The sequence below is a fragment of the Trichosporon asahii genome, assembly GCF_000293215.1.
Source record: "Trichosporon asahii var. asahii CBS 2479 unplaced genomic scaffold scaffold00002, whole genome shotgun sequence".
Lineage (NCBI taxonomy): Eukaryota > Fungi > Basidiomycota > Tremellomycetes > Trichosporonales > Trichosporonaceae > Trichosporon > Trichosporon asahii.
In genome coordinates this window covers 88,296-114,179 of record NW_014040922.1, presented here as the reverse complement: position 1 = coordinate 114,179, position 25,884 = coordinate 88,296, and the positions used below count along the sequence as shown (strand labels likewise).

At 60.7% G+C, this 25,884-nt stretch overlaps 12 protein-coding genes across 12 annotated transcripts; 7 read left to right on the top strand and 5 right to left on the bottom strand.

Annotated features, from left to right (window-relative positions):
• Positions 1-2,789: 2,789 nt before the first annotated feature.
• Positions 2,790-5,272, top strand: A1Q1_05245 (uncharacterized protein; the record flags this gene model as incomplete). Its single annotated transcript, XM_014328720.1, has 9 exons — positions 2,790-2,898; positions 2,942-3,019; positions 3,064-3,133; positions 3,182-3,277; positions 3,341-3,683; positions 3,755-4,041; positions 4,091-4,535; positions 4,622-4,838; positions 4,893-5,272. 9 exons carry the CDS (start codon positions 2,790-2,792, stop codon positions 5,270-5,272), a joined length of 2,025 nt encoding a protein of 674 aa, XP_014184195.1.
• A 4,799-nt stretch (positions 5,273-10,071) lies between these two features.
• Positions 10,072-10,986, top strand: A1Q1_05244 (uncharacterized protein; the record flags this gene model as incomplete). The annotated part of the gene is made up of 1 exon (XM_014328719.1): positions 10,072-10,986. One exon carries the CDS (start codon positions 10,072-10,074, stop codon positions 10,984-10,986), a length of 915 nt encoding a protein of 304 aa, XP_014184194.1.
• A 478-nt stretch (positions 10,987-11,464) lies between these two features.
• Positions 11,465-12,010, bottom strand: A1Q1_05243 (SSS1-ER protein-translocase complex subunit; the record flags this gene model as incomplete). Its single annotated transcript, XM_014328718.1, has 3 exons — positions 11,465-11,477; positions 11,524-11,804; positions 11,948-12,010. 3 exons carry the CDS (start codon positions 12,008-12,010, stop codon positions 11,465-11,467), a joined length of 357 nt encoding a protein of 118 aa, XP_014184193.1.
• Positions 12,011-12,335: 325 nt separating this feature from the next.
• Positions 12,336-13,016, top strand: A1Q1_05242 (uncharacterized protein; the record flags this gene model as incomplete). Its single annotated transcript, XM_014328717.1, has 3 exons — positions 12,336-12,360; positions 12,404-12,630; positions 12,705-13,016. 3 exons carry the CDS (start codon positions 12,336-12,338, stop codon positions 13,014-13,016), a joined length of 564 nt encoding a protein of 187 aa, XP_014184192.1.
• A 104-nt stretch (positions 13,017-13,120) lies between these two features.
• A1Q1_05241 (putative transmembrane protein) lies at positions 13,121-14,047 on the bottom strand (the record flags this gene model as incomplete). The annotated part of the gene is made up of 1 exon (XM_014328716.1): positions 13,121-14,047. The coding sequence occupies one exon, from the start codon at positions 14,045-14,047 to the stop codon at positions 13,121-13,123; it is 927 nt and encodes a 308-aa protein (XP_014184191.1).
• A 625-nt stretch (positions 14,048-14,672) lies between these two features.
• Positions 14,673-15,761, top strand: A1Q1_05240 (uncharacterized protein; the record flags this gene model as incomplete). Its single annotated transcript, XM_014328715.1, has 1 exon — positions 14,673-15,761. The coding sequence occupies one exon, from the start codon at positions 14,673-14,675 to the stop codon at positions 15,759-15,761; it is 1,089 nt and encodes a 362-aa protein (XP_014184190.1).
• Positions 15,762-15,890: 129 nt separating this feature from the next.
• On the bottom strand, positions 15,891-16,721 carry A1Q1_05239 (putative transmembrane protein; the record flags this gene model as incomplete). Its single annotated transcript, XM_014328714.1, has 1 exon — positions 15,891-16,721. The coding sequence occupies one exon, from the start codon at positions 16,719-16,721 to the stop codon at positions 15,891-15,893; it is 831 nt and encodes a 276-aa protein (XP_014184189.1).
• A 265-nt stretch (positions 16,722-16,986) lies between these two features.
• On the bottom strand, positions 16,987-18,696 carry A1Q1_05238 (ER-associated protein catabolism-related protein; the record flags this gene model as incomplete). Its single annotated transcript, XM_014328713.1, has 2 exons — positions 16,987-18,573; positions 18,619-18,696. The coding sequence occupies 2 exons, from the start codon at positions 18,694-18,696 to the stop codon at positions 16,987-16,989; spliced, it is 1,665 nt and encodes a 554-aa protein (XP_014184188.1).
• A 410-nt stretch (positions 18,697-19,106) lies between these two features.
• A1Q1_05237 (uncharacterized protein) lies at positions 19,107-19,942 on the top strand (the record flags this gene model as incomplete). The annotated part of the gene is made up of 2 exons (XM_014328712.1): positions 19,107-19,288; positions 19,420-19,942. The coding sequence occupies 2 exons, from the start codon at positions 19,107-19,109 to the stop codon at positions 19,940-19,942; spliced, it is 705 nt and encodes a 234-aa protein (XP_014184187.1).
• Positions 19,943-20,475: 533 nt separating this feature from the next.
• Positions 20,476-20,820, top strand: A1Q1_05236 (cyclin-dependent protein kinase inhibitor; the record flags this gene model as incomplete). Its single annotated transcript, XM_014328711.1, has 1 exon — positions 20,476-20,820. The coding sequence occupies one exon, from the start codon at positions 20,476-20,478 to the stop codon at positions 20,818-20,820; it is 345 nt and encodes a 114-aa protein (XP_014184186.1).
• Positions 20,821-20,925: 105 nt separating this feature from the next.
• Positions 20,926-23,826, top strand: A1Q1_05235 (uncharacterized protein; the record flags this gene model as incomplete). The annotated part of the gene is made up of 1 exon (XM_014328710.1): positions 20,926-23,826. The coding sequence occupies one exon, from the start codon at positions 20,926-20,928 to the stop codon at positions 23,824-23,826; it is 2,901 nt and encodes a 966-aa protein (XP_014184185.1).
• A 180-nt stretch (positions 23,827-24,006) lies between these two features.
• Positions 24,007-25,632, bottom strand: A1Q1_05234 (uncharacterized protein; the record flags this gene model as incomplete). The annotated part of the gene is made up of 1 exon (XM_014328709.1): positions 24,007-25,632. The coding sequence occupies one exon, from the start codon at positions 25,630-25,632 to the stop codon at positions 24,007-24,009; it is 1,626 nt and encodes a 541-aa protein (XP_014184184.1).
• Between the last annotated feature and the right edge of the window lie 252 nt (positions 25,633-25,884).

Genomic DNA, 25,884 nt, shown 5'->3' with positions numbered 1-25,884 from the left:
CTTCGCGCCGGGCTTCGGTGCGTCGGAGAGAGGCAACTTGAGCACGTCGGCCTCGATGAACTCGAAGCTCGACGGGATCTCCCAGTCCCCCACGCTCTCGGCCAGACGGCTGATGACACTGCCCCAGTCGCCGATGTCGACGCCTGTCCACTCCACAGGCGCGTTGGCCGTGCACGAAAGCGCGGCTATGGCGAGGAGCTCGCTCCCCGCCCCGCCGCCGATGGAGAGTATCCGCGCGGGCCGCCGCCGCTCTCACCAGACCCGTCCCGAGTAGACGGCGGGGAAAAAAGCGCCCTCACCGGCTTCACCTCCGCCATGACGCTCCTAAACATGAGCGCGCGACTGGGCACCCATCGCCCCGCATACGCGTCGAGCAGCTCCCGATCCAGGAACAGGTCCAGCCACCGCCGCTCGAACAGCAGCGTCTTGGCCCGCTGCACGTGTTCGGGGAAGCGTTCGTCGTACCGGATCGCCATGTCGAGGGCGTTCAGGATGCTCTGGTTTGTGGGTTTCTCCTTAAAGACTGTGGCGGGGAGGGTCCCTCGGCGGAGGGGGGAGGGGCGTCTTCGATGTTGGTCGGGGGAGGCGGCGGGTGGTGCAGTTTCCGCCCGGGCTTCTTCTTCGCCCCGGGGCCCTTGCGGCCCTTCTGCTGCGGTCCGGGACCGCCGGATCGGGAGCGATGCGTCATTGTCGTATGTGGTCGTTTGTGTCGAGAGACGATCTAGATCAGCTCGAGCGAGTGTAAGCAGACATTTGGGCTGGACTCACCGGCCGGCCCAAGATTTCCATCAGGCACCGGAGGGATGAGGGCGGGGTAGGAACTGCGGGGTAGGGCTGGGTTCGTTGCTTGTTCTGGTACCTCTTACGTAATCCAGGTGTTGTTAAGTGGCAACGCTTGACTGCCACGAGGGTCAGATCGTGTTCGGAAGTGACACAGGCTGCTGGGGAGATGCATGTGCACTTCTACTTAGTCTCTAGAGCGGGATAAGAATATAAGAATCAGTGCCCCTGGTTCCTGTAGTGTAAGCGGTGTAAAAATCGGGTGCGTATCTTGTCCAGACTTTGGGACTAGGCACTTGATCTGCACTGCACGTACTGCGGCGCTAGGACCGTTAGTCACTGAGTTTCCATGGCGCATCGCCGGGTTTCTAGATGGAAGAGACACTGGTTGAGCTTCAGTGCCTGTGACACTTGGGCTCGGTACTGTGCATACTGCTGGGCTTCTTTGCCTTGATGGTGACTAGGCTGAGACTTCGAGGGCGTGGTGGCACATGGAAATGTCGAAAGAGTTTTCACTTGCCCTGTCACTGCTGGCGGAGCTGTTGGGCGCCTCGCATCAACGTCCATACATTGATCTCGAAACATCTTCAGAGACCGAATGTCTGGGGTGGTCATTGTCAGACTAGTTGGCAAGAGAGAGCTCACTCGGAGTTCCTCTGGCTCCTTCTTTTGCAGCGCAAGGAGTGCCAGTTGGCACTTGCAACTCCCATCTAACTAACCACCTGTTCAATCGCCGTAGTGCAGCCATCCGATCGGATACACTGGGCACAAGGTACCCGAGACAGTGATGGATTTGCCTCATTTCAGACTGAGAACAAAATGGGAGAGGGCTCCTGCCACTCTTGCGACTTCAGCGGTTCCTTTTCTCACGAGGGCGTTTGCCCTCTCTTAATCAAGGCAGAAGCCACGCAATAGCAAGTAAGAAAGCTGCAGGACTACTGCTGACCTTCTAGACTGCCTCTGCAGGCCACAACTCTGTCTTACGACGAACGCGACCACCTTCGCTGGCACCAACGTTGGCAGCCACACGCTCTCTCACGTGACCTGGTTATCGCTCGCCCTCGGCTCTCGCCCCCGGGACCAATCCATCTGCTCCCGCCCAGTGCTCGCACCGCTTCCTCCCCCTCTCGCACCCAGCCCCCTCCGGTGCACTGCCTATATAAACCGTCGACGACACTTTGTTGTCTCCTCAGATCAAAAAAATATGGGCCCTTCTCTGCCATGGGTTTGGGGCACGGCTACCACGCCCCTCACCTGCCATGAAGGAGCACACTAGACGGACGGATTAATGCCTCGACACCGTTAGGAAACGTGCTCGCTTGACGCCATCGGCGTGGTGCGTGCTGGTGTGTCGATACAACTTGTACTTTTTACTTCTATGATATTTTTGGTTGTCTGCGAAACCTTTGCTGCTCGGCGTGGTCGCTTTGCTGGGAACGTTCTGTTGAGACAGAGTATGGGGGCACGGCGGACCGTCCACTTCCACTCGCTGAGCTTCGGGTCTCGTTGCCCGAAAGAACGTCTGCAATTCGGAACGAGGAACGAGCTACACACCCAGACGATTCGGACCAGGATCCAGGACGTGGTTGAACTTTTTTTTCGGTCGAGGCATTGCACTGCACTGCTCGTTTCAGTTGGCTGCGACGCAAAGGCCAGCGACGCGCAGTCCGAATCCTTAACAGGGAGGAGCACACAAGGCAGCACCGCCAAGGGTTCAATCAAAAGGGATCGGCCATGTCCCGTGCCTCCACGCCAATGTTATCGCCTGCGAGGCGTCCAGGTGTCCGACGTGGTAGGGCCCATTACCCGCGACCGCGCGGCATCTCTACCCGCAACCGCAAACTGCAACCACCGCAACCACTCACCGCCGCGTCGACAACTTTCCGAGTGTACACGGACGCCTTCCGAAATCCTCCCTCCACATCACTTGTCCTGCCGACTTTGGACTCAAGCCGACAGTGACGGAGCTTGGACGCACCACTCGGCAAACTACCGCAGCCCACGACGCAATGGCGACCGAGACCGACTTTGCCTTCGACCCGCGATGGGTGCGCTCGTTGCCGGATGAGTGGGAGGACACGCTCTGCGAGTACCGCAATGCGAGCAGCTCGATGCACCGTATGGGTGAGCTTCATAAGGGCCAGGGCTTAGCTGACAGCAGGCATGATGGACCGCCGCGATGAGCGCGACCCGAAAAAGAAGCAGGGAGGCAAGAAGGAGGATGACTTTCAGCAGCCGAGTGAGTAGCTACGCATGGTGTTGGTATGACAAGCTGACGGCCAGAACTCCCGACAGCGGCTGAGCTGTACGTCGAGAGCTTGCCTGGTATCCCGAACATGGCCGCGCACCCTACGTAAGTTGATCGACGAGCTCTTCGACTAGTTGTACCAGCTAACCTCAGTCACCCTTTGAACGTCTACGCTGGCGAGATCCCCTCGTACCCCGGACCAGGCAAGGGTGGCGGTGACGGACAGGTCGGCGTGGACGCAGACATCTTGTGAGTCAACCGTGCTTGACTGCGCCCTGCGCAGCTAAGCCGAGCTCTTGTCGCTGACGACAGTTTCCTCATGGTGCGCGCGCGCCGGCAGGCCGGAAAACAGCGTGTGATCTTCTGGTTCAACGGCGGGCCGGGATGCTCCTCCTTCGACGGCGCGCTGATGGAGGTCGGACCCTTCCGCACCGTGCCGGACAAGGATACGGTCAGCCGGCTCGTCGAGGTCAAGATCACCGAGGGAGGATGGGAGGAGTACGCCACGATCGTCTTTGTCGACCAGCCGCCTGGCACTGGCTTGTCCTACGTGCCGGCTGGCGGATATCTCACGGAACTGACCGAGGCGGGCCAGCACTTCGTCCAGTTCCTCAAGAACCTGTACCAGATCTTCCCCGACCTCGAGAACCAGGATGTAAGCTAGACGTCTGGTTTTCGAGCTGACAGAAACAGACCTACCTTGCCGGAGAGAGCTACGCGGGCCAGTACATCCCGTACATCGCTGATGCGATCCTGAACGCGGACCTGCCCAAGATGCACCTGAAGGGTCTGGCTATCGGAAACGGCTGGGTCGACCCGCTGAACCAGTACCCGGCCTATGCCGAGTTCGCGTACCAGAAGGGACTCATCAAGAAGGGCACGCCGGAGGGGAAGGAGCTCGACCTGGCTGTCGGATCCTGCGTCGAGACGATGAAGCAGTACGAGGACCCGCTCAAGACGCCAGTGCACATTGACGGGTGCGAGTCGGTCGTCATGAGCCGCGTGACGGACCCGTATTCCAAGGAGTAAGCTTCTAGCCGTTCCTGCCTAGCTAACGCACAGTGTGGACGGACAAAAGATGTGCATGAACATCTACGACGTGCGCCTGGTGGACACCTGGCCCGAGTGCGGGATGAACTGGCCTCCCGATGTGAGCGACGTGCAGTCCTTCCTGCGCCGGCCCGACGTCGTCAAAGCCCTGCACGCGACAAAGCACGAGCAGCCCTACCGCGAGTGCAATGGGCAGGTGAGCGTGCGCCTGCGCAACCGCAACTCGCCCGCGAGCGTGCACCTCCTCCCGTCCATTCTCGAGCGCGGCGTCAAGATCATGATGTTTGCGGGCGCCGAGGACCTGATCTGCAACCACGTCGGTGTCGAGCGCACGATCGAGAACCTCGTCTGGCTCGGCGAGCGCGGGTGGGGCGCCAACACCACCACGCTTCCGTGGAGTATGAACGGCACCCAGGTCGGCGAGTGGACCGAGGACAGGAACATGACATATGTCAAGGTGAGCACTGCGGAGCTTCGGAGCTCCGAAGGAGCTCCAGGAGCGACTGTCCAGCTGCACGATATGGGATCCTAGCTGACATCCAGGTCAATGGCGCCTCGCACATGGTCGGCTTCGACGTTCCCGCCGTGACGAACGACATGATCATGCGCTTCATGGGCGTGGACATCAAGGAGCTCGGCGGCCCGACGGGAGAGGTCGACTCCAAGGTCGGCGACGACGAGCGCCCCGCGCTCCACTACGGCGCGTACCCCGAGACAGTGGGCATCCCGCTACTCAAGGGCGGCAAGAGTGATTGGGAGTGTGAGTATTCCCCCTTCAGCTCTGCTATCTCAGTGATCATGCTAACACAATCAGCATGGTACAACGCCATCTCGGCCGTACTCATCCTCCTGACCCTGTTCGGCATAGTCGGCGCGTACCTCTACCTCCGCCGTCGGCGGCTGCGTCGCCAACTCGCCGCGCGGGGCGGGCGCGTCTCCAGCTTGGAAGACGAGGAGGAGCGCGTCCCGCTAGCGACGTACGACGGGGAGACGTACCGGGACGAAAACGGGCGCGTGGACAGGAAGGGCAAGGGCAAGGCGCGGGAGAGTTTTGACGAGGAGGTCTCTGAGCATGTGCTCGCGCACTCGCGGAGGGAGAGCAGGGGGAGCGCGCACAGCAGTAGTCGCAGGGGGAGCGGGAGTGGGAGCCAGACTGTGTTCGCCTTGGGTGATGAGGAGGAGGACAACAAGTAGACTAGATCTTAGATGCAGACCGCTGATTGTATGACGCACTGAACACGACTGATGGGATCGGATCTGGGCGCATAACTGGGCGCAGATCTGGGATGGGACTGACATTGATCGTGCTGGCATCGCCCGTGTGTATCGACGCAGTTGTCGTGTGTCGCGACATCGGACGATGGCACGATGGGCCCGAGAGGGCAGCGGAAGAGATATAAGAACACACCTTGCGAGGTTGAGCTCAGCCCTCAGCCCACCCTTCCAGACGACAGAGTGTAAGTGACGAGCTTACATGCGGGCTTCATAGCTAACCCCAGCCTCCAGTGAGCTGCCACCCAGTGATGTGCAGATATCAGACCGCGTAAGCAGCTTCGATGCAGAAATGGGCAAAGCTGACAACCAGGAAGAGTGAGCGCTCTGGAAATGCGTCCATGTAGCCAACAGCAGGATGGGTGTCCGGCAACATCGCACGAGCGGACAACACAAGACGGGTAAGAAGCTGTGGAAAAGGTTCACGCAGCTGACAGCAGACTGGGTAAGCTCTCGAGGTATCTTGCTAGCTGACATCAGGACGACGGGTGAGCTGCCGCGTTGGTGGTGGTAAAGCTGATATCAGGGTGAGCTATGTTGCCGAATAGTTTGGAGCTGATGACAGATCGTGGGTAGCTTTGCAGGACGGAAGTGTAAGCTAATGCCAGGGCTATGGGTGAGCTGCAAAAGGCCGTGAAGAAGCTGACAGCAGACCGAGAGTAAGCTAACAACAGCCGCATTCGAGCTGACGTCAGGGCCGTTGGATGGTTAGGATGCTGGACGGATTCTCGGAGCTGACTGCAGGACGAGTCAGCTGCATGAGCCTCATAGCAACTCGACACCAGGGCAATTGATGGTGAGCTTTCAGGAGGCACTCAGCAGCTGACAGCAGAACGAGTGGGCAAGCTTCGATGGCCGCATTTGAGCAGACATCAGGAATACGAACAGGTTGCTAGCAATACAGGTTGCCGGAGCTGACAGCAGGACAAGGTAGCTGCGCACAGGCCTCCTGGCAGCTGACAGCAGGACCTGTGAGCTGGCGGCCGTGGAACACAGCTGATACGCAGTCTTCGACGTCCGTATTCGGAGCTTAGGCGTAGAAGCGAGAATGTAAGCTGGACTTAGGGAGAGTTCAGCTGACAGCAGGACGGGTGATCTTCCAAACACGCTTCACAGCTTACAGGCAGCTTTCGCTGGTCGTACTCGGAGTCCACGACCAGAAGCGAGAAGGTGAGCTTGGCAACAGGCGCAAAAGAGCTGACAGCAGCACGGGTGACCAGGCAACGAGCATACGAGCTGCCCGCCGTCTCGCACCCGTCCCTCTTGCGCGGCAGGCAGACAGATCGGGTCAACTGGAAACGATCACGCGATCTGCGCGCCGTCTCGCACCCGACCCTCTTGCGCGGCAGGCAGAATCGATGAGGTGAGCTGCGGTGCAGAAGACGTTTGACTTCAGGGACGAGTGAGCTGGACCTTGAACGAATGTGAGCTGACACGCAGTCTCAGCCCAGGCTCTACCCCAGATGTGGGGGCGACAGGCAGTGAAAGGGGTGAGCAGACTAATGACGTACGGTAGCTAACAGCAGAATAGGTGAGCTGGTCCATTTCTGCGCGTCGAGCTGGCTCCAGCAACATAGAGGCAAAGCGAGCTGGGGAGATGGCTCAGGTGCAAGTGACCACAGCCCGAGAGAGACCGCTGCCTATGGGGACGACCGCATACCGCCCTGCTACCCCATGTGCGATACTGGCTTGCAAGCAGAGTTAGCTGGATTGGGGCTTAGACCAGCTGACCCCAGAGTTGACGGGCAGAATAGCTTAGAAACCTCCGCATAGCTGACCGGCAGCATCGCGTCAAGTCTATGGTCCGCGGAGGTCGGCCACACGATGGGTAAGCTATACACGTCATGCACCGGTAGCTGACGACAGAACAGGTACGACAGCTACTTGCCGTTCCCCGGAGCTGACGAGCAGCCTCGCCATGGGTTAAGCGCCGCGAGGTCGTCACGGAACGGATTGCATGGTGAGCTTCCAAGGGGTGCCTGGAAGCTGACTCCAGGTCGAATGAGCTGGGACTCGGAGGCAAGCTGACAAGCGGAGTCGACCTGGGAGATTCTCGCGCCCGAGACCGGGATCGAAGAGTAAGCTGTGCTGCATGGGTGGAAAAAGCTGACAGCAGTGGAAGTGCGACAGCTCTGAGCCCTCTTGTAGCTCACCTCAGTGGTGATGCGGCTCACCCAGCTTAAAAGCTAACCCCGGATCGAGTCAGCTTAGAGACGATCGAACCGAGCTGACTCGCAGCCAGCCCCAGCCGTTCATGTCCGAGTCGAGTGCTCAAGGCGGATAACAGCTGCAGTTCTTGGGTCCTACTGCTAAAGAGAGGAGTCCGGTAGCAGGACCTGCCAGCTGCCGAGGCGACAAGGCGGCATAGGACGAGGAGTAAGCTGCCCAATGTTGGTGGAAGCTGACTCCAGACTTGGGTTGGAGCTGATTCCGGCACCGCGCAGTGACCTTCAGTGACTGCGAAGAAGGCAAGAGACGACGCAGGTGTAGCAAGAGCGGCAGCGTAAGCTTTCCCGACACCCAATCGTAGCTGACGCCAGATACGGTCCGTGAGCTAACAATATCTGATAGTGGAAAGCTGACGATCAGCTCAAATGGGGCAAGAGGTCGTAGGTTGGACGAGAGTTGAACAGAATGGTGAGCTGGTGCGCATATGAGGATGCGACGTAGCTGACTGCAGATCAGGTGCGCCAGCTGCCCAGTGCTCGTGTAACTGACCGTCAGTGCCAAGTCTGCAGGTCTAGCTATTGAGGAGGTGCTATCGCGATGGAGTAACGGTGAGCTACGGCACGTCGTCTGCAGCTGACAAGTGAAGGCTTCAGGGGATTTACCAGTAGCTGACATTAGAGCTTGTATGTCAGCTGAGGAGTCAGGATGCGTAGCTGATTAACAGTCATGATCCGGGGTCACAGTTCGAGCCGCAAGAGCGACCACGGAGGATGAACCTGCGAAGTAGCTGCACGAAGCGGTAGTAGCCCAGTAGGCGGCGAGGCAAAGTAGCCGAAAGCCCCGGCCAAGGTGATGGTCTCGCACACTGACAGGTTGATGCCCTCGCACACTGGCAGGCTGAGATGTAACGTTTGCGAGCCAAGTTGCGAAGTGCCTGGAGAGCAGACCACAGATGGGACGGAGGCAGACTGCGTGTGAAGATAACAAGTGTTCATTGTGGAGCACCACAACTTCAGTCGGTCCGACGATCCGATCACGGGAGGTAGTGATGTGCGGCCGCGCTCGGATTACGTGAACCCCACAGGCTTGCCGGAAGTACACATCCACCGGTAGGGGGCCTAGGTGGGCTGCTGTAGGTGGTCTGGCGCTCGGCATCCTCGGGTCGATCGAGAGAGGCGAGAAACATGTGGTGTGGGGAGAACCTTGTCAAGATTGCAGGTGAATTGTCACATCGGTGGGAGGGATTTGAATGGCGCCAGATGTGGGCACATCTCCAATGCGCACGGAGCTTGTCTGAGTCGTCGCAAGTGCCAGCAGCGTTATTGACACTCGGAGCAACGATGATACGGGTGCATTTTTCCTCACAAGATTATCGAGCGATGAGAGGGGAGTGGCGTTGCCCTGCTCGCATTTCAGCTCCACTCATCTCATCGAACCCCACAGCAGCCGTAAGCTCCCGAGACACCCAGCATCGAGTCATGATGTAAGTGACTCACAATCTCGTGCAGGTTGCCTATTGTGGTGCAGGTGGAATGGACAACACATGCGATGGGCAAGGAATGCGTGTGGTCATCACCGGGCCGGGTCACGTCATCCGCCACCATTCTGGCCAGTGTTCGAAAACTGGCCAAGTGCTAATGCTCGTGATCGTCGCCGTAATGCTGCAATACTGCTCTTTTACCATGTGCTTCGGGCGTCATATTCCCCAACCTTAATCACCCCCTTCACATGCGCAATGCAAGGCGAGTCACAGGCGGAGCAATGTGACGTTCGCACGAGGGGACACGCACGAGGTTTTGAGTGCAGATCCAGCGAAGCCACTCGAGCTTGAACGTCAGGGATATTCACGCCTGGCTACAGGGTTAATCCCGGGTCTGGACGCTGACGATCGCATTACAAAGCCTGACTAAGGACGTGGACAGATTCATAATGGGCCCTCAGTTGCAAAGGGACGACGGAATCAAAAAAGTTGAAAGTGGCCCTTTGAGCCAGCGGTGCACGCGCCGATCTGCGATGTCGCCATTGCAGCACTTGTTGCCACCATCAACAGAGTGCCTATGTCGCCATGCAGTGTTGGAGTCATCATGCGCTGATGTACATCGGAGCAGACCAGAACTACATAAGACGGTGGGCTGTGCTGATCCATGGTCTCAGCTCATAACCTCCATACATCGTTCACCAGACGACGACACAAACTGAATCTAAGCGAAAAAGCGCCAAAACAAAAATAAACCTGTACAGGCTCACCCACGACCCTGTCCTTGCCGCCGTGCCTGCGTGAACTCCGTCGCCGCCCAGATCCCCAGCCTTCGATTCCGGCACGATCCCCGGTCCACCGCTGCAGACTGCCCTAGCTGCCCTGCCGGTCACCCGGCCCCTCGCCGCCACCCTTAGTGGCATTTGCCAACACAGACTGAGCACACCACCGCCCATCGCAGCGCGTACCGACGCGTCCAGCTTTAAGGCTTAAATCCGCACCGCCTGCAGTTTTCTTCACGAAAACCTTTACTGCTTTACCCAGCACTTCTTTTGCCACACCATAGTTCTGCACCATGGCTGCTACCGTTAGCCCTCTGTCGCGCACTGCCGAGTTCCCGAGGGAACGCCGCCCCTCGCCCCGTCGGGGCCGCTCGAGTGTGCCCCCTCTCGAGCGCCGGCGTTCGTCCAGCACGACTCCGATCGACATCCCCGGTTCCTCTTCTTCTCGGACCTCCTCTCGCTCCTCGCGCGGCCGCGACGCATCGCCCAAGTCCCTCCCGAATCTGAACGACACGACGCGCTCCCCGCATGGCCTCAGTAACCTCCCCGCTGTGGCCGGTCGTCGCATTTCCGCCACGTCGTTGGCAGCCCCGCTGTTCCAGGCGCACCACCAGCCTCCCCCTGCTACCGCGCCGCCAAACGAGGACCCGATCCTCTACCTCCCGCCTCTGATGAGTCGGCTCCCGCACGAGCAGTTTGACGAGGACGACTTCAACACGCGTCTCCCGGACATTGACCCGGCGAGTCTGGTACTGCACCAGGCGCTGCACTACTTCCGCCCGCTGAATCAGCACTACGCCAGCAGCTCGTATCCGCTCGCGTTCAACTGGCACGAGCTCGCCCTCCCCGAAGAAGAGGAGAGGGAGTGGTACGCCGTCGTCTTCCGCAGCCGCAGGAAAAAGGAGAGCGAGAGCTTGTCGCTGTACGCTGCCGACCGCGCTGCTCATGCCGAGGCGGTGCGCAACGGCGGCCTCGTGATGTACTGGTACGGCGTGCCCGATTCTACGGGTCTCAATCTCGCGACCTGCATCTGGCAGTCGCGCCGGCACGCTGTCAACGCGATCAGCGGGCCAAAACACATCCTTGCCATGAAGCAGGCGGCGGGCGCTTACGAGACGTACGAGCTCGAGCGATGGGTCGTCCGTAAATCGAAGGGTCGCAGGCATCTCGAGCTTGAGAAGTGGACCGGTGGCGATGTCGGATGGTAGTTCCCTCGTCGCCTCGTTTGCTCTGGACTCGTGAAAACAAAAGCCTGTAGCCATTAGATAGTGTGCATGTATGTCAGAAGTTGTTCATTAGAATCTGGCGTGAGCAGTTGTCAGTTGCGATGGGAAGAGATACCACAGGCTGCCGAGGGCGGGAAGAGAAGGTTTGCTGACGATTTCGCCGGAGTAACGTTAAGATGGGCATCGAGTTGAATATAGCCGACGATGGCTGGATGAAGTCGACGTCGGAGCCGCAAATAAATCTCTTCCTCTGTGCCGATTTCATGGTTGCTCCGCGCAGCGATGCCCCGCCTCCAAGGCCGCCCGGTCAACCGCCTTTCCCCACGCCATCGTATTGCTTCGGTGGGATGTGCCATTGCGCCGAAGCTGCCGTCCAGTAGATGTCGTCTTGATCCCAAATACAATACAAATGCATCGCAAAAAACCGTTCGTTCCGTGTGAATCGAGTGAACAAAGAACATTACGCTCCTCCGCTGTAGACTGTCAGCTAGGTCTTTACCTTTAGGCAGCCGTACGCACACAAGGATGTTGTTAATAGGAAGGTGGACGACCTTGACAATGTATCCGATGAAGCCCATCACGAGGAATCCGACACCAACGGCACGGCAGAGCTGGATGTACTCAGCCTTCGTGGGCTTCGTGCACCGGTTGAGGAACTGCGGGTCAGCTCGACAGGCGAAAAGGTAGCTGGCATGTGTGCTTGTTGTACGGGTCGTTGCTTCCACGATAAGACCTAGCGCAGCTTCTGCTCTTCCGCGGCCAGCCCTTGAAGTCGGCAAGTAATTCCGGAGCATTCCAGTCTTAGGAGGGCAGCACAGCAAAACCGCAGAGCGAGCTGCGGTCAAGCATTAGATGGTTATCGAAAGTCGCGCGATCCCGATCCCAATGTCGCACACGAGCTGCTGCACTTTGCCGATGCACAATGCGAATGGTGAATACTCACGTGGGTGCCCTCCTTAACGAAGGCCTGGGGAATCTCGACGAGCTCCTTGATGCTGTCCGACATGGTTGATGGGGTATCTAGAGAGGAAATAACAGTCCAACACAATCTCTACCGAACTCGACACGCACCGCTCGACATTGCCGTGCCAGCGAGCCGGTCCAGGGCGGTTGCAGTAGGGCGGGACGTGGCGCCGTGCGCCGCATGCGTGTAGCTTTTACCATCCACCCACTTAACGACGTGTCAGCGACCAGCCGTGGGAGATCAGTCCTGAAGTGACCGTGGGAAAGCCAGGAAATGACCTCCACCTCGCATGTCCGCAATGTTGTTGGACGCGACCCTAAGTAAGGACTCGCAGCGCTCATGTCGTCATTGCTCTAACCACCTCAGCATGTTCGGACAGAATAAACCACGAAGTGAGTATCAGCTAAACTGATACCGGGACGAGCTGACTGTCAGGCTACGCCATCTGGGCTATCCCGGACAAGGACGACGAGCGCGCTCTCCACGAGGCGATGGGCGCCGTCGGCGCCGCCTTCCCTCCCCACGTCACCATCCTGCGCCCCTCCGGCCCTCTCTCCTCCGACCCGGAACGCATGGTTGATCTAGTCCACCGCGCAATGGACGCAACAATGCTGCAGCGTGCAGTTGTTGAGCCCGACGTCGGCGGTGAGGGCGGCAGTAAGGTGAGCTGCGATGGTTCTGCACGGAGAGAGCTGACAGGCAGGGCGGAATGGAGCTGCATCTCCTACCACCTCAGCCAGCCGATGCTCCCATGAGCGAGAGCGACACGCAGGCCGTTCTCTGTCCCGTGGACCCACGCAGTGCCGCCTCCCTCGTTGCTATGCGCACCGCGCTCTGCCAGATCAGCGGCGACGAAGCGCTGCCTTATGCTCCCCACATGACGCTGTTGTACGGCGACTTGCCCCAGCAGCAGCGCCAGGCTGCGGCAGCTGCTGCCGCTAGCGCCCTCGAGTGGCCTCGCTCCGTTACCGTTTCTGAGGTCGCTGTTGCAGCTACCGACGGCGCCCCCAACAGCTGGGAAATTGTCTCGCGCATCAAGCTGCAGTAATGCTCGCTGACGTGAGTGATAGAGATAGACTAAGAATACAGAGTGTACATGTGAAACGACAGAGATGTATCTTGTGATCGTGTACAAAGGGTTGAGCTGCGGGTTTACCGCAGCATGCGGTACCGCTCCCATCCCTCTGGCTTCTGCCGCAGCTTCCAGAACGGTCCTTTCAGCCCTAACTTCTCAAGGAGTTGCTGTCGTTCCAGCTGGCTGTTCCGGTCGTTCTTCGGACACCACCCCTTAGCGAGGTGCCACAGGGTATCCACTTCCATGACACCTCCCTTCGTTCTCCCCACGCTTTGACACCAGAGATCGACACACTTTTCATGACAGAACAGCCTTTGCCGCCCCGCCCACTCAACCAAGGCCACCCCCGACGCCATGCTGAAGAGGAAGTGTGCGACAGGCAATTCCCGAAAGTCGCAAGCTGTCGCACTCGGCGGCTGTCCCGCCTCCACATCCAGCGATATAGCAGTACCGCACCCCGGACATCGCGTCGAGATAATCACGGGCGCTTCGTACGACACGACGTGGGGGATGCAGAACGCATAGAGTGCCCCGGCGGCCCACCAATGCCTCGTGTGGCCCGTCACCCCGCATCCGGCATTCACACCGCTAAAGGGCGGGTAGCAGAGCACGACGATCCTGTCGCCCTCGAGATCCTCGCCCTTCTCGCCCTCATAGAAGTCAATCTCCTCAAAATCGCCCCAGTACCGGTCCGCCTTGACGTACGTGTCGTACAACTCGGGATCCAGCTCGAGTATTCCCTGGTGATGCAGAGACAGCAGCGCGAAGCGGACCTGCTCGATGCTGGGCGGTTGCCGCGCTGTTCTTCTCAGTCCGCGCAGGATGGCGCGCATTGTCACCCGGCGGGAGTCAGCGAAGAGCGAAGCAAGGGTTCGGTCGACGGCGCGGACCTCCGTCTCTGTCGCGTCGATGAGGAGCGGGCGGCGGGTACTGCTGGCAGAGGAGGCGGGGCGCGGGATGGCGTACGTGTTTCGGCGATGGCGGGCGCGGAGGGTGATGCTCATCTTGGGCTACCTGGGCTTGACGCGGACGCGGGATGACCAGGTGGCCAGATGGCGGATTGCAGGACATCAATGTCAGTCCCGAATCACGCGGTGGTGCCCATCACTACTGGGCGGTCCGGGCGTGATGAGTCGGAAGCATGGCGGCCGTAGATCTGTGCGCAGTCGCGACTGCAGCCGATGGGGAGGGCATCGTCGTTTGAGACAGAACTGTGTCTTTCGTCGTGCGAGAGTGGCGAGAGTGTGTGCGAGGGACCATCACTCAGTCAGGTCGTCAGTGCTGGGTTTTGGATCGAGTGGCGGGGTCGGTGCGAAATTCGAGATATTGGGCGAGTATGAAGTAGCGCAATTAGCCTTCTTCCCAGCATCTTCTGATGCCCTGCTGTCTTCTATCAAGATATAATACTTGACTGACTGACGCTCAGGACACAGGCATGCACATGCAGTGCTTTGGCAATGATCGACCGTCAGTGATGAGAGCACTCGATTTGCAGGCCCAACGGTCCTAAGACGCATCTAGCATCGTGTACTCCTCCAGCCTGCGCACCCTCGGGCCATCCCCTAGCTTGCAGTGTATTCTACAAGTTGAGATCGGTGCATGAAGCTGACGGGTTATTGCCGAGTCATCATGGCCGTCGTCGCCATCGCCGCCACATCGCCAGACGCCCGGAGTGCCAAGCCCTTCCGTCACCGTCACCAGATCCACACATTCCTCACACCTCCACCTCCACCCGCACTCGGCGACTTAACATCGGACCCGATCGCAGGTGACTCATCTCGCCTCAACATCAACACTCAGCATATATCGCAAGCCATGTCCCCTCTCCACCTCTTCCACTCCCGCTCCCACTCCCAAGTCTCCGCCAACTCGCCTATGTCCTCCTCACCCTCGCCCGACGACATTGCCGCCCGCCGCGCCCGCTTCCGTCAACTCCATCAGTCCGGCTGTTTCCTCATCCCCAACCCCCCCTCAGCCGGCGCCGCAGTCTACCTCTCGACGCTCGGGTTCCAGGCTCTCGCCTCAACCTCATCAGGCTACGCCTGGTCCCAGGGGAAAGAGGACAATGCCCTCTCCCTGGAGCAGACACTGCACCACCTCCGCTCCCTCGTTACCTCGACCGATCTGCCCATAAACGCCGACTTTGTGGATGGGTTCGGATCGACGCCCGTCGAGGTCGAGAACGCCGTCAGCCATGCCATCGACACGGGTGTAGCCGGCATCTCGATTGAGGATACATACTCGACGTGGGAGGGGCCCGAGAAGGGGCGCCAGCGGCCGATTAAGGAGGCCGCGGAGCGCGTTCGGGCAGCCAAGCGCGCGATCGAGGAGTCGGGCTATGACGTGTTGTTGGTGGGAAGGGCGGAGAACTTCTTCGTCGGCAACCCGGACATCAACGATACGATCGAGCGTCTCAAGGCGTACTCGGCCGCAGGCGCGGACTGTCTCTACGCCCCCGGCATTACGGACCCGGACCACATCCGCGCTGTCGTGGAAGCCGTGGCGCCGAAACCGGTCAATATCCTCGTCGGCGGACCGAGCCAGTTGAATCTCGACGAGATTGCGAAACTTGGCGTCAGGAGGGTCAGTGTTGGCGGCGCGCTGGCGCGGGTCGCGTGGGGAGCCGTCATGGACGCAAGCGAGAGGCTGGCGCGGGGGGACTTCACAGGTCTGACGGGCGTGAGTGGAGACAAGCTGAACGACATCATGCGTCGATAGTGTGTGCGTCTGAGTATGTAACTAGGCCCCTCTAGCTGGCTATTGCAATGCATCTGTATCCTCAAGCAGCTCCCATCACCACCGCAGCGCCTTGCGTCGGCGCTGGACACTTGTCCCCGTCTGAGCAACTCAGTCCTCCAGTCCCCAGAACGAACCCCTCAGCCCAACCTTTCGGAAATACTCCTTCGCCTGAGCCGGTTCTCTTCTCTCGTACCCCCGTTCAAGCCTTCCAGTATACCAATCCCTCGCAAAGTGCCAAAGGGTATCAACGTCCATGACGTAGCCCTTCGCCCTTCCCTCTTGTTTACACCACCTCTCCACACATCCCTCGGTGCAGAAGAGATTCTGCATCGAGCAAGTCTTGACGACATCCTCCCACGCATCCTTCATTGGCGTGGCAAAGTGTGCCACTGGTCCCGGTCCTTCCATTCTTGCCGCCGTGGCTTCAACTGGGGCCTCGGGGCCAGCGAGGGGCGGATAATCGCTCGAGACATCGACGGCGATCGGGTTGCGACAGCCCGGGCATCGGGTGGCAATGAGACAGGGCGACTCGGAGGGAACGAGGCTCGGCAGCGCGAACGCGTCCCATGCGCAGCCGCCCCAGTACACGTTGTTGCGGCCCATGACGCTGAACCCGAGATTGACGCTCGAGAAGGGGTGTGCGAGGACTACGAGTGATTCCTCCTCTCCGTCGCCGTTTGGTCCTTCATGCCCAGACTCCCCGGTCTCCCCGGCCTCCCACGCACGCTTCACCCCCGGATCGAGCACTAAGTCGCGCGACTGGTGCAGGTCCAAAAGCGCACGCCGAGCTTGTGGAGCAGAGAGGGAGGAGGCGCGCATGATTGTCGTGAGAGTCGGCGAGCGGCCCCGTGTCGCGAAGAATCGATAGATTGCCACGCGGGCGGATTCGCGCTCGTCTGCGGAGAGAGAGGGAGCGACGAGTTCGGATATGGTGGACATGGCGGATGTTCTGGAGGAGGGTAGACGGGTTGAGACGATAGATCTACCCACTGAACTGACTCGTGCCCACTAACGCCCAGGAGACCGAGATCTCGGCGACTTGACTCGATCGAAGTCTTACCCACGGTCGTCTGTGCCATCATCGCATGAACCTCTCAAGACGTGCTCTCGCGCTCGCAGACAGTGACAGTGATGCAGAAATACATAATTTAATATACCTATTGAGCTACGAGGGGTGGGGGAGGGACTGCTTTTTCCTTCTCTTTTAGTCGCGCTTGACGGCGCGCTGCGTGACCTTGACGTCACCCTCCGAGTCGATCTCCTCGATCTTAGCCGAGGTGACCTTGCCGGCGGGGGACTCGGTCGTGGTCGTCGTGACCTTCTTCTTGACGACGGTGGGCTTCTTGGCCGTCTTGTTGGCCTGCTTGGGCTTGGAGCCCGAGAGACCCATGAGGCCGAGGAGGAGCGCGAGGAAGGTCACGAGCGCGGCGGTGAGGCCGGCGGCGACCTCGGGGAGCGCCTTGGCGGCGTCGAGGAGCGACGTCTCCTTAGCCAGGTCGGAGAACTCGTAGATCTTGAGACGGATCTTGTCCGACAGCGAGAGGTCGCCCTCGTCGTCGTCGGCGAGCGAACCCTCGGCAGCCTGCTCGATCGGCTTCTTGACGTGGAACGTCTCGTCGGCAAACTTCTTGGCCTCGGCAGGGTCGGTGCCAATGTAAATGTTGTCGAAGAGAATGTCCTCGGTCATGGTCCAGAGCTCGATGCCGACACCACCGATGGGCTCGAGCTCGGCGGGGTGCGGGTCCTCAAACCACTCGGGGTTGTCAATCTGGCGAGGAGCCCAGGCACCCTTGTACGCGGGGTTCTTCTTCCAGGGGCGCGTCCACTTGCCCTTGTAGTCGGGGTTGCGGATCTTGGGGGCGACCCATGGGCCACAGCCAGAAACCTCGTCACACTTGGGGTTCGGCACAGTGGGGGCGATCCAGTCTCCGTCCTCCTCGTCGTCCCACTCCTCGGGCTTCCCCGCGTCGGGGTCGGCTATGTCGCGGGGCTCGTCGACGAGCCAGTCCTCGGGCATGACGGCCTCAGTGTCCTCGATCATGAGGGGGGCGTCCTCGTCCCAGTCGTCGGGCTTGACAGCCTCAACGTCCTCGATCATCTCCTCGTCGACCCAGTCCTCGGGCTTCGAGTCCTCGGGGTCGTCGATGAGCTTGGGCGGGTTGACAGGGGGCTTGAAGTCCTCGAGGAGGTTGCCCTCGGCGGTGACCTCGTCGTTGATCTTGATCTGGAACGTGTTGTCGGGGTTGACAATGAGCGTGTAGAGCGCAGTCGTCTTGGAGATGCGCGGGGCAGGGGGGTGGGTGTAGTGCTTCTCCTCGTACTCGCCCGTGATCGGGTTCTTGTGACGGAAGATGAAGTGCACCTTGTTGGTCGCACCGCACTTGTCGGGGCCGAACATGATGGTGAACGGCGTCTTGTCCGTGTACTCTTCGCCGTCACGGAGAGCCTTGGCACCGTTCTCCTCGGTCAGGAGCTTGATGTAGGCACCGCCACACTCGAGACCCTTCTGGAGCTTGACCTCGTACTGGACAACGAGGGGCTTGCCCTTGGGGTCGATGGGCTCGGGGAAGACGGTCGAGATGGCGTGGTGAGCAGCCTTGGACTTGAGGACAAGACCAGTGTCGCCCTTGATACCAGGGTAGACCTCGGGCTCCTCGACGGCCCAGGTGCCGACGTAGGAGAAGGTCTCGTCACCGACGGGGGTCTGCTTGGTGGCGCGAGAGACGGTCCAGCGACCCTCGGGGATCTGCTCCTGGAACTGCTCGACGAAGAAGCCATCGACATTGGAGGCCTAAGGGTCAGTCGAGCGGCGCTAGGGTGTGGGTTGGTTACGTACCTTGAAGGAGGCCTCGTTGGCGAGGGCGTTGGCAGCGAGGAGCGCGCCGGTGAGCTGAGCGACGTTGTGAGCCCTCATTGTGGGTGGTGGGTAGTGGTGAGCAAAGAGTTGCAAACGATGAAGTCGATCGAAGAAGCAGACGACTGGCCTCGTTGTCGTGTCCCTCCTTGATATTTACACGCGTCAGTCGACGTGGAGGGCGTGTCATGCGCGGCGATTAGGCACGGCCCGCACGCCGCTTTGCTGGCCGACAGCCAATCGTCGCTGGCGGGGAGTAGGGGGTAGGGTTTAGACACTCCGCACAGCAATGGGTTGGGTCACGTGATGCTCGCACTCTGGCATTGAGTTGAGTCAACCGTGGGTAAGCTGGGAGGGCTCGGCTGAGTGCGCGCAGTGGGCGCCTGGCGGCGTGTGACGTACGTACGAGCCATTGATCGCGAGCGGCCAACAGTCGTCTCGACACCACCACTCCAACCTCATCCACCACCATGTCCGAGTCACAGGACACTGTCCGTCCCACCCACATCGACCTCCCCGTCGACAACCACGACGCACACGAGGACCAGCCCCACCACCTCCAGCCCTCCGGAGAGCGCCCGCCCCCCGCTCGCGGTATCCTCAAGAATGCCCGCCCCAACCCCGCCGCCGGCGTCGACCCCTCCAGGGAGCAGTGAGTGCAATGCATGCATGCGTCCAACTGACAATCAGCCTGACCTGGGACGAGGCCAATATTGCGCTCACCGAAATCCAGAAGGACTCGCTCATGTGCGTAGAGGTTCTAATTCCGCACTGACGCTCCAGGAAGATTGACGAGCCCAAGACCCCTTACGTCCGCTACGACGCCGAGAACGACGTTGTTCTGGGCATTGGAGAGCCCCCCTCATTCGATCTGAACAACGACACGGCGCCGGACAGCCCGACCGCGAGCACGGCGCAGAACACGGCCAACAACGCCCGCCGCCCGTCCAACGCATCCACTGGGTCCTCGCGCTCCGCCTCCTTCTCCCTGCCGAACAAGGCACACCCTGTGCACCCCGGTCAGCCGTCGTCGCCGACCAATGTGATCCAGGAGCCTGTCGGTGCCACCTACGCCAACACAGCCGGCAACCGATCCGGTAGTGTATCGGGATCCTCGGTGTTTGCGGACAGTGACGAGGAAGGCATGGACGAGGAGCAGCGCGCGCACAAGCGCGACTTTGAGAAGAAGCGTGCGAAGCACTACGGACAGGAGGCTGCGCTTGCGCTGAAGAAGGCGCGCGAGATGGAGGAGGATGAGGACGAGGACGAGGGGACCCCGGTGCCCCCGGTGCCGAACGGCAAGTAAGCCGGGTGTGATGATATAATAGGTCGGTCTCGGTCATGCATGTACATTGTGTTCCCTTTGAGAAAGAGCCGCTTGGTCGCCGCATAGGAAAAAAAGTCGATGCATACGACACTACTACTCTGTTCGCCGCTCACTCGCTCTCGCTCTGGCTTACCCGGAACTCTGCTCGCCCACTAACGACCCTTTGCTGACGAAATGATAAGGGGTTCGGTCGGCGGAGTAACGGATGGGTTGATGACTAGCCGCAATCTGACTCGCTGCGCGGGGCCAAATGACGCACGTGTTGCAACCACTTGTCCATGCCGTCCAGAACACCTAGCCTATTTAACCTCTTTTCCCATCTCCCGATCGCGACCGCACACAGCACAGCCCACAGCGACCACGAACGGCCAGCATGAAGGTAGGCAAGCTCCCAGAGCAACGCTGACCCCAGTTTGGCAAGAGCATCGTCGCGTCCCAGGTCGCGGGGTGGTCAGAGTACTATCTAAATTACAAGGTGAGTAGTCACTCACTCGCCACGCGCGCGCACCCATATGCGTGTGCGGCCCGAGCTGGCATTGCCCGCTGACTCCCAGGCCCTCAAGAAGATCATCAACTCGCTCGCCGCGGGTCGACCAGCATCCGAAGCCGCTCTGCTCGCATCCGGCGGACGTCCGAAACGCTCCGACTCGAAGGACTCTGGCGCCGGGACACCAGCCTTCGGTGCGCAGTCGGTACCCGAAAGCAATGGGACCGACCTCGAGCCGCTGCCCGCCGAGGCTGCGCCGCCAACAGGCGGTCAGATGCTGTACGCGGGCTCTGTCGACCGTACGGCGAGCTTCAAGGCGCACCGTGACGCCTTCTTCTTCCTGCTGCAGCGTGAACTTGAGAAGGTGTGACATGTCATGTGGCCGCGCTAACAATAGATCAACACGTTTTACCTGATCACGGAGCGCGAGCTGCGACTGCGGCTACTGGCGCTTCTGTCGAACCGCAAGCGGTTAATGCGCAACAATTCGTCGGAGAACACGGTCAAGTCGCCCGAGTGGGCGAGTCTGGAGGAGGGGTGGCGTCTGTTCGAGCGTGATCTCGGCAAGCTGCAAGGGTTCATCGAGATCAACGCCACGGGATTCCGCAAGATCCTGAAGAAGTGGGACAAGCGGTCAAAGTCGAACACGAAAGAGCTCTACCTGGAGCGCCAAGTCGAGGTGCAGCCGTGTTTCAACCGCGAATTTATTGCCAAGCTGTCCGACATTGTCGCCGCCAACCTGCTTGACATGGAGACGGATCCGGACCAGATTGCCGAGTTGTTCGCCGATCTGCCGCTGCCGAACGAAGAGTCATTCGACCGCGACGACTATGATACGCAGGCGGGCGAGGCGGTTACGAACGACGCGCTGCTGGACGCCGAGGCCAACCTCCCGAACGTGATCGACGCGGGCCGCGATGCTGTCGCCAAGTGGATCAAGCAGATGTACAAGATCCGGGCGAAGCGCAACCCCAAGTCGCACGACCGCGCGATGCGCATTCTGTGGCGCGCGGCGTTCAGCGTACCGGACGACTACCTCGACCTCGTGTTCGCCCAGCCACTCGACTACAAGTACGTCGACATTATCAACAACCGCGACCCGATGCACCAGGGCTGCATTGTCGGCTCGCTCAAGGTCGTCGAACTGTGCATCCAGAATGCGCCCGAGTTGATGGAGATTGGCGACGCGTACAACCGGACGCCGTTGCACTACGCCGCGATGAACGGGCACCCGTCGATCGTGCAGCTGCTGCTCGACCACGGTGCGGACGCGAACAAGACGGACATGGATGGGTACACGCCGCTGATGCACGCAATCACGCAGGGACACCTCGAGGTGATCCGAATATTCGTCGGGCGCGACATTGACGTCGAGCCGACAAAGATGTCGTCCGACTTGATCCCGCTCTCGCTCGCGTGCCAGTATGGGCATGTCGAGGTCGCGCGGCTACTGCTGAAGCGGGGTGCGACCATCCGACCAAACTCGGAGGGCCTGTACCCCATGCACTTTGCGGCCAAAGCGGGGCACGCGGACATCTGTCGTCTGCTTGTCGAGGAGGGCGGGCCGGACGGCGGCGGCAAGGACATGGAGGACAAGTACAACCAGTGGACGCCGCTGCACCACGCCGCTGTCGGCGGGCGGCCGCAGCATATCGAGTGTATCAAGATCCTCGTCGAGGCGGGGTGCAACGTCAACGCCCTCGATGAGTATGGCAAGTCGCCCGGGTGGTACGCGGCGTGGTTTGGCCAGGTTGAGATTCTGAAGTATCTGATCTCGGCGGGTGCCAAGCTCGGCATGGACCCGACACATATGGAGAACCTCGGCCTGGCGGCAGACCCGCAGATGGACGCGCTATCGCCGGGCTCAGACCTGGACCTGGACGCGCCAAACGACGACTTTGAGATTATCCCGTCGCTTTCGCTCCCGCCGCCAATCATGCCGTTGCGCGTGTACGGCCACGAGTTCCTCGCGAAGCGGTGTCTCGTGCAGGTCTCGCTCGGACACCCGTTCACGCACGGCCGCGAGAAGACGCCGCCGATCAAGCTCTACTCGCGCAGTGGCGAAGACTCGTCGTCGCTGCACCTGTGGAGCTCGCTCAAGCTCGTCATGGCGAGTCGCACGGACACGTCTGTCGTGCCGCACAGCGTGATCCTTCCTCTGGCCGACTCTCGCGAGGTCTTTTCGTTCCAGGTGCAAAGCCTCGAGCGGTTCTCGCTCGAGCTGTCTCTCTACCCCACGTTCGGGAGCAAGGTCATCGGGCGCGCTATCATCCACCCGGAGACATTCTCGCACATCCAGAACCGCAAGTGCTACACGGCCTACCTCGTCGACCACCACCTCAAAACGATTGGCGAGGTCGCGTTCGAGATCAGCTGCATCAAGCCGTTCGAGGGCGCACAGCTCGAGATTGGCGGCCGCGTTGAGACGTACTGGAAGAGCAAGGTGACGCCGTCAAACCCAACGCAGGACCACGCGCACCAGTTCCAGTCGCACCGGCCCGTCGACGTGTCGTCCATGTCGCCTGCCGTGCGCCCGAACACAATCTCGGTGCCGTCGCAGCAAGAGTCGGCGCTGCTCACCGCCTCCTCGCTCTCCGGCGACTACATCCGGCTCGACGTGCAGGTGACGCGCGACGGTGTGCCCGTCATCTACCAGGACTGGGCGCTGCCTGTGCCGGGGCTGGACGTGGGTGTGTCCAACGTGACGTATGCGCAGTTCCAGGCGCTGGCCAAGGCGCACGGCCGCGAGCTCGGCCCGGAGCGCCCCTCTGGGCCCGCAGAGTGGTACACGCTCGTGTCGCGGTGCATGACCTCGCTCGAGAGCCTGCTGCAGGCGATCCCCGCCGACGTGGGCACAAATCTGTGCCTGCGGTTCGTGCGGCAATTCGACGCGCAGCGCCTCGGCATCGCGCCCTCGATGGAGGTGAACGAGTTCGTCGACCATGTGCTGCAGGTCGTCTACTCGGCGGGACAGGACACGCCCGGGCGGCGGCTGCTCTTCACGTCGTTCGACCCGACAGTCTGCACAGCGCTGAACTGGAAGCAGCCCAACTATGCCGTTATTTTCGCGTCCTATTGCGGTCTGGAACCGGATCACAAGCTCGCCCCCGTCGACCAAGGCGTCGAGAACGACACGAGGTGCCTCAGTGTCCGCGAGGCGGTCAACTTTGCCAAGACGACGAATCTCCTCGGCGTCATGCTCGAGGCGACGACGCTGGCGGCCGTGCCGTCGCTGGTCGCCAGTGTCAAGGACGCGGGGCTGTTACTCGCCACCTTTGGCAATGAGGAGGATATCAACCACCTACGCCTCGGAGCGAGTGACGGAAGGACCGTCGACGCCTTCTCAAGTCATGGCATCATGAAGCTGGTCATCTAATGCCGCAAATCGATAGAAGAGTTTAGCATCCCCTAAAGCGTAGTACACAGTAGTCTAGTCCCCATTTCATCTGTTCATCACGAGGTCTTAATGCACATCTTACAGCCGCACACATCTGCCTCTTGCCCCGGCTTGCCCAGCAGCAACGTCAATAAATACATCTAATACACAAGTCTATCTCTAGTCGAGCTCCATCTTAACCCCGCGCTCCATCTTGACCTGCCTGAGGGCGCGCTTCTCGCGGTCTCCCGGCGTCTCGCCTCCGTTAATGAACAGTTCGTCCAGCAACCGGTCCACGTCGGGCGTGACAACATAGCTCTTGTGCACCTCGCCGGCAACAGCGAGCGTCTTGCTCTTCTGATCGACATGGACCAGCGTCTGGAGGAAACTCGGGCTGACGCCGGGGCTCACGTCCATGACGACGGCCGAGTCGCCAGAGCCCATGACCATCTTGACCTTGCCGCTCTTGAGGACGACGAGGGAGCCAATCCGGCCCGTGGGCGGTGGGGTGGGCTTCTTCCGCCCCGCAGCGGCGGCAGCGAGCTTGGGCTTCTCCTCCTTCTTCTCCGCCTCTGCACCAGCACCAGTGGCTCCAGCGGCGGCTCCGCCAGCTCCGGCGGCTCCTTCGGCGGCACCGTCGACATCCACGACAGGCTCGGGGGGCGGCTTGAACTTGGGGAACATGTGGGGGAACTGGAACGTGAACAGCTTGTCCTCGGGATGCTCGCCGCCGGGCACCAGGATGAAGTCGCCGCCGAGGTCCTCCTCGAACTCCTCGTCCTCGGACTCGGAGAGGTCCACGCGCTGCGCCTCGTTCACGTCTGGCGTGCCGCTCACGGTCGAAATGTCCGTCACAGACGTGAGGGCACGGACACGGCGGCCCGCCTCGTCCCTGTCCTGCGTCTGGTCGGCGGGGATCATGCTGTCGCCCTCGCGCTCCATGTTCATGTCGTCGTCGGCTGTCGTCGGCAGAGGGGCGCCGGGACGAGAGGGGGAGACGGGCTCAGCCTTGACGAACACGTCGCCCGGCACGTCACCCGCAACGGCAGCACGGACAAGCTTCTGTCGCCGTTTCCGCTCCTTTTGCGCCTTGATCTTCTCCTTCTCCTTTGCCTTCGCTGCGGCCTTGCCACCATCTAGGTCGCGGGCGCGGTAGACCGACGTAGGGGCCGATTCGGAGAGACCGGAAACAGCGTCAATGTCAATGACGCCCGGACGCGAGCCGTCCTCGTTGTCCGAGTAGACCTCGACGGCGACCGTCTCCATGCCCCTGCTCGGGGGAGGGGGGGCGACGACGCGCCGCGACGTGGGCCGGTTGCCGCCAAAGGGACCGGCGGCGATTGTGCTCACGGCAGCGGAACCGCCACGGCCGCCGCGCATACCGCCCCGTCCGCGACCGCGGATCCCGCCCCGACCCCGAGACGAGGTGGCCACGTCCGTCTTCACGTCCTCCTGCACTGCGCGCCGGATTGGCATCTTCGGCTTAAACTTCATCTTGACGGGCTCGGTGCGCGCGCCCTGCACTTGCGAGCTCGAGGCTGACGCTGTCGGCTGTGTCGGAGCCTGCGCCTGCGTCAGTGCCGGAGCAGGGGTCGCCGCCGGGGCTGGCTCGCGGGTGTCCTCCTTTGTGTCCTCCATTGCGTCGTGCTTCTCGTCTGCCTCGTCGTCGGCGTCGGGGTCTAGGAAGAGCGGCTGCTGCCCCGCTGCGGGCGCAGATGTCGAGGGCGACTCGCTGGCCGCCGCCGCAGCGACGAGGGATGCGCGGGGCCGAGTCGGCTTTGTTGGACGAAGACGCTGGCCGGGCATCTTGGGGAGGCGTGGTCTGTCTGGAGCCGACATCGGGTGCAGGTGGAGGAACGCTTCTTGGGCCAAAATAAGTCAGCGGCAGGCACGTTCACTAATTCACTACGCTGGCTGTGCTGTATGGAGATTTTTGCTTCCGCCCTTCGTTCTGGTGGTGGCGAGCGACGACGATGACCGCATGCAGCGTAGTCTCAGGCACGGGGGTGGAGGGGGGTGCATCAGTGCACATGACCCAGCCACAACCTGTAACATGTC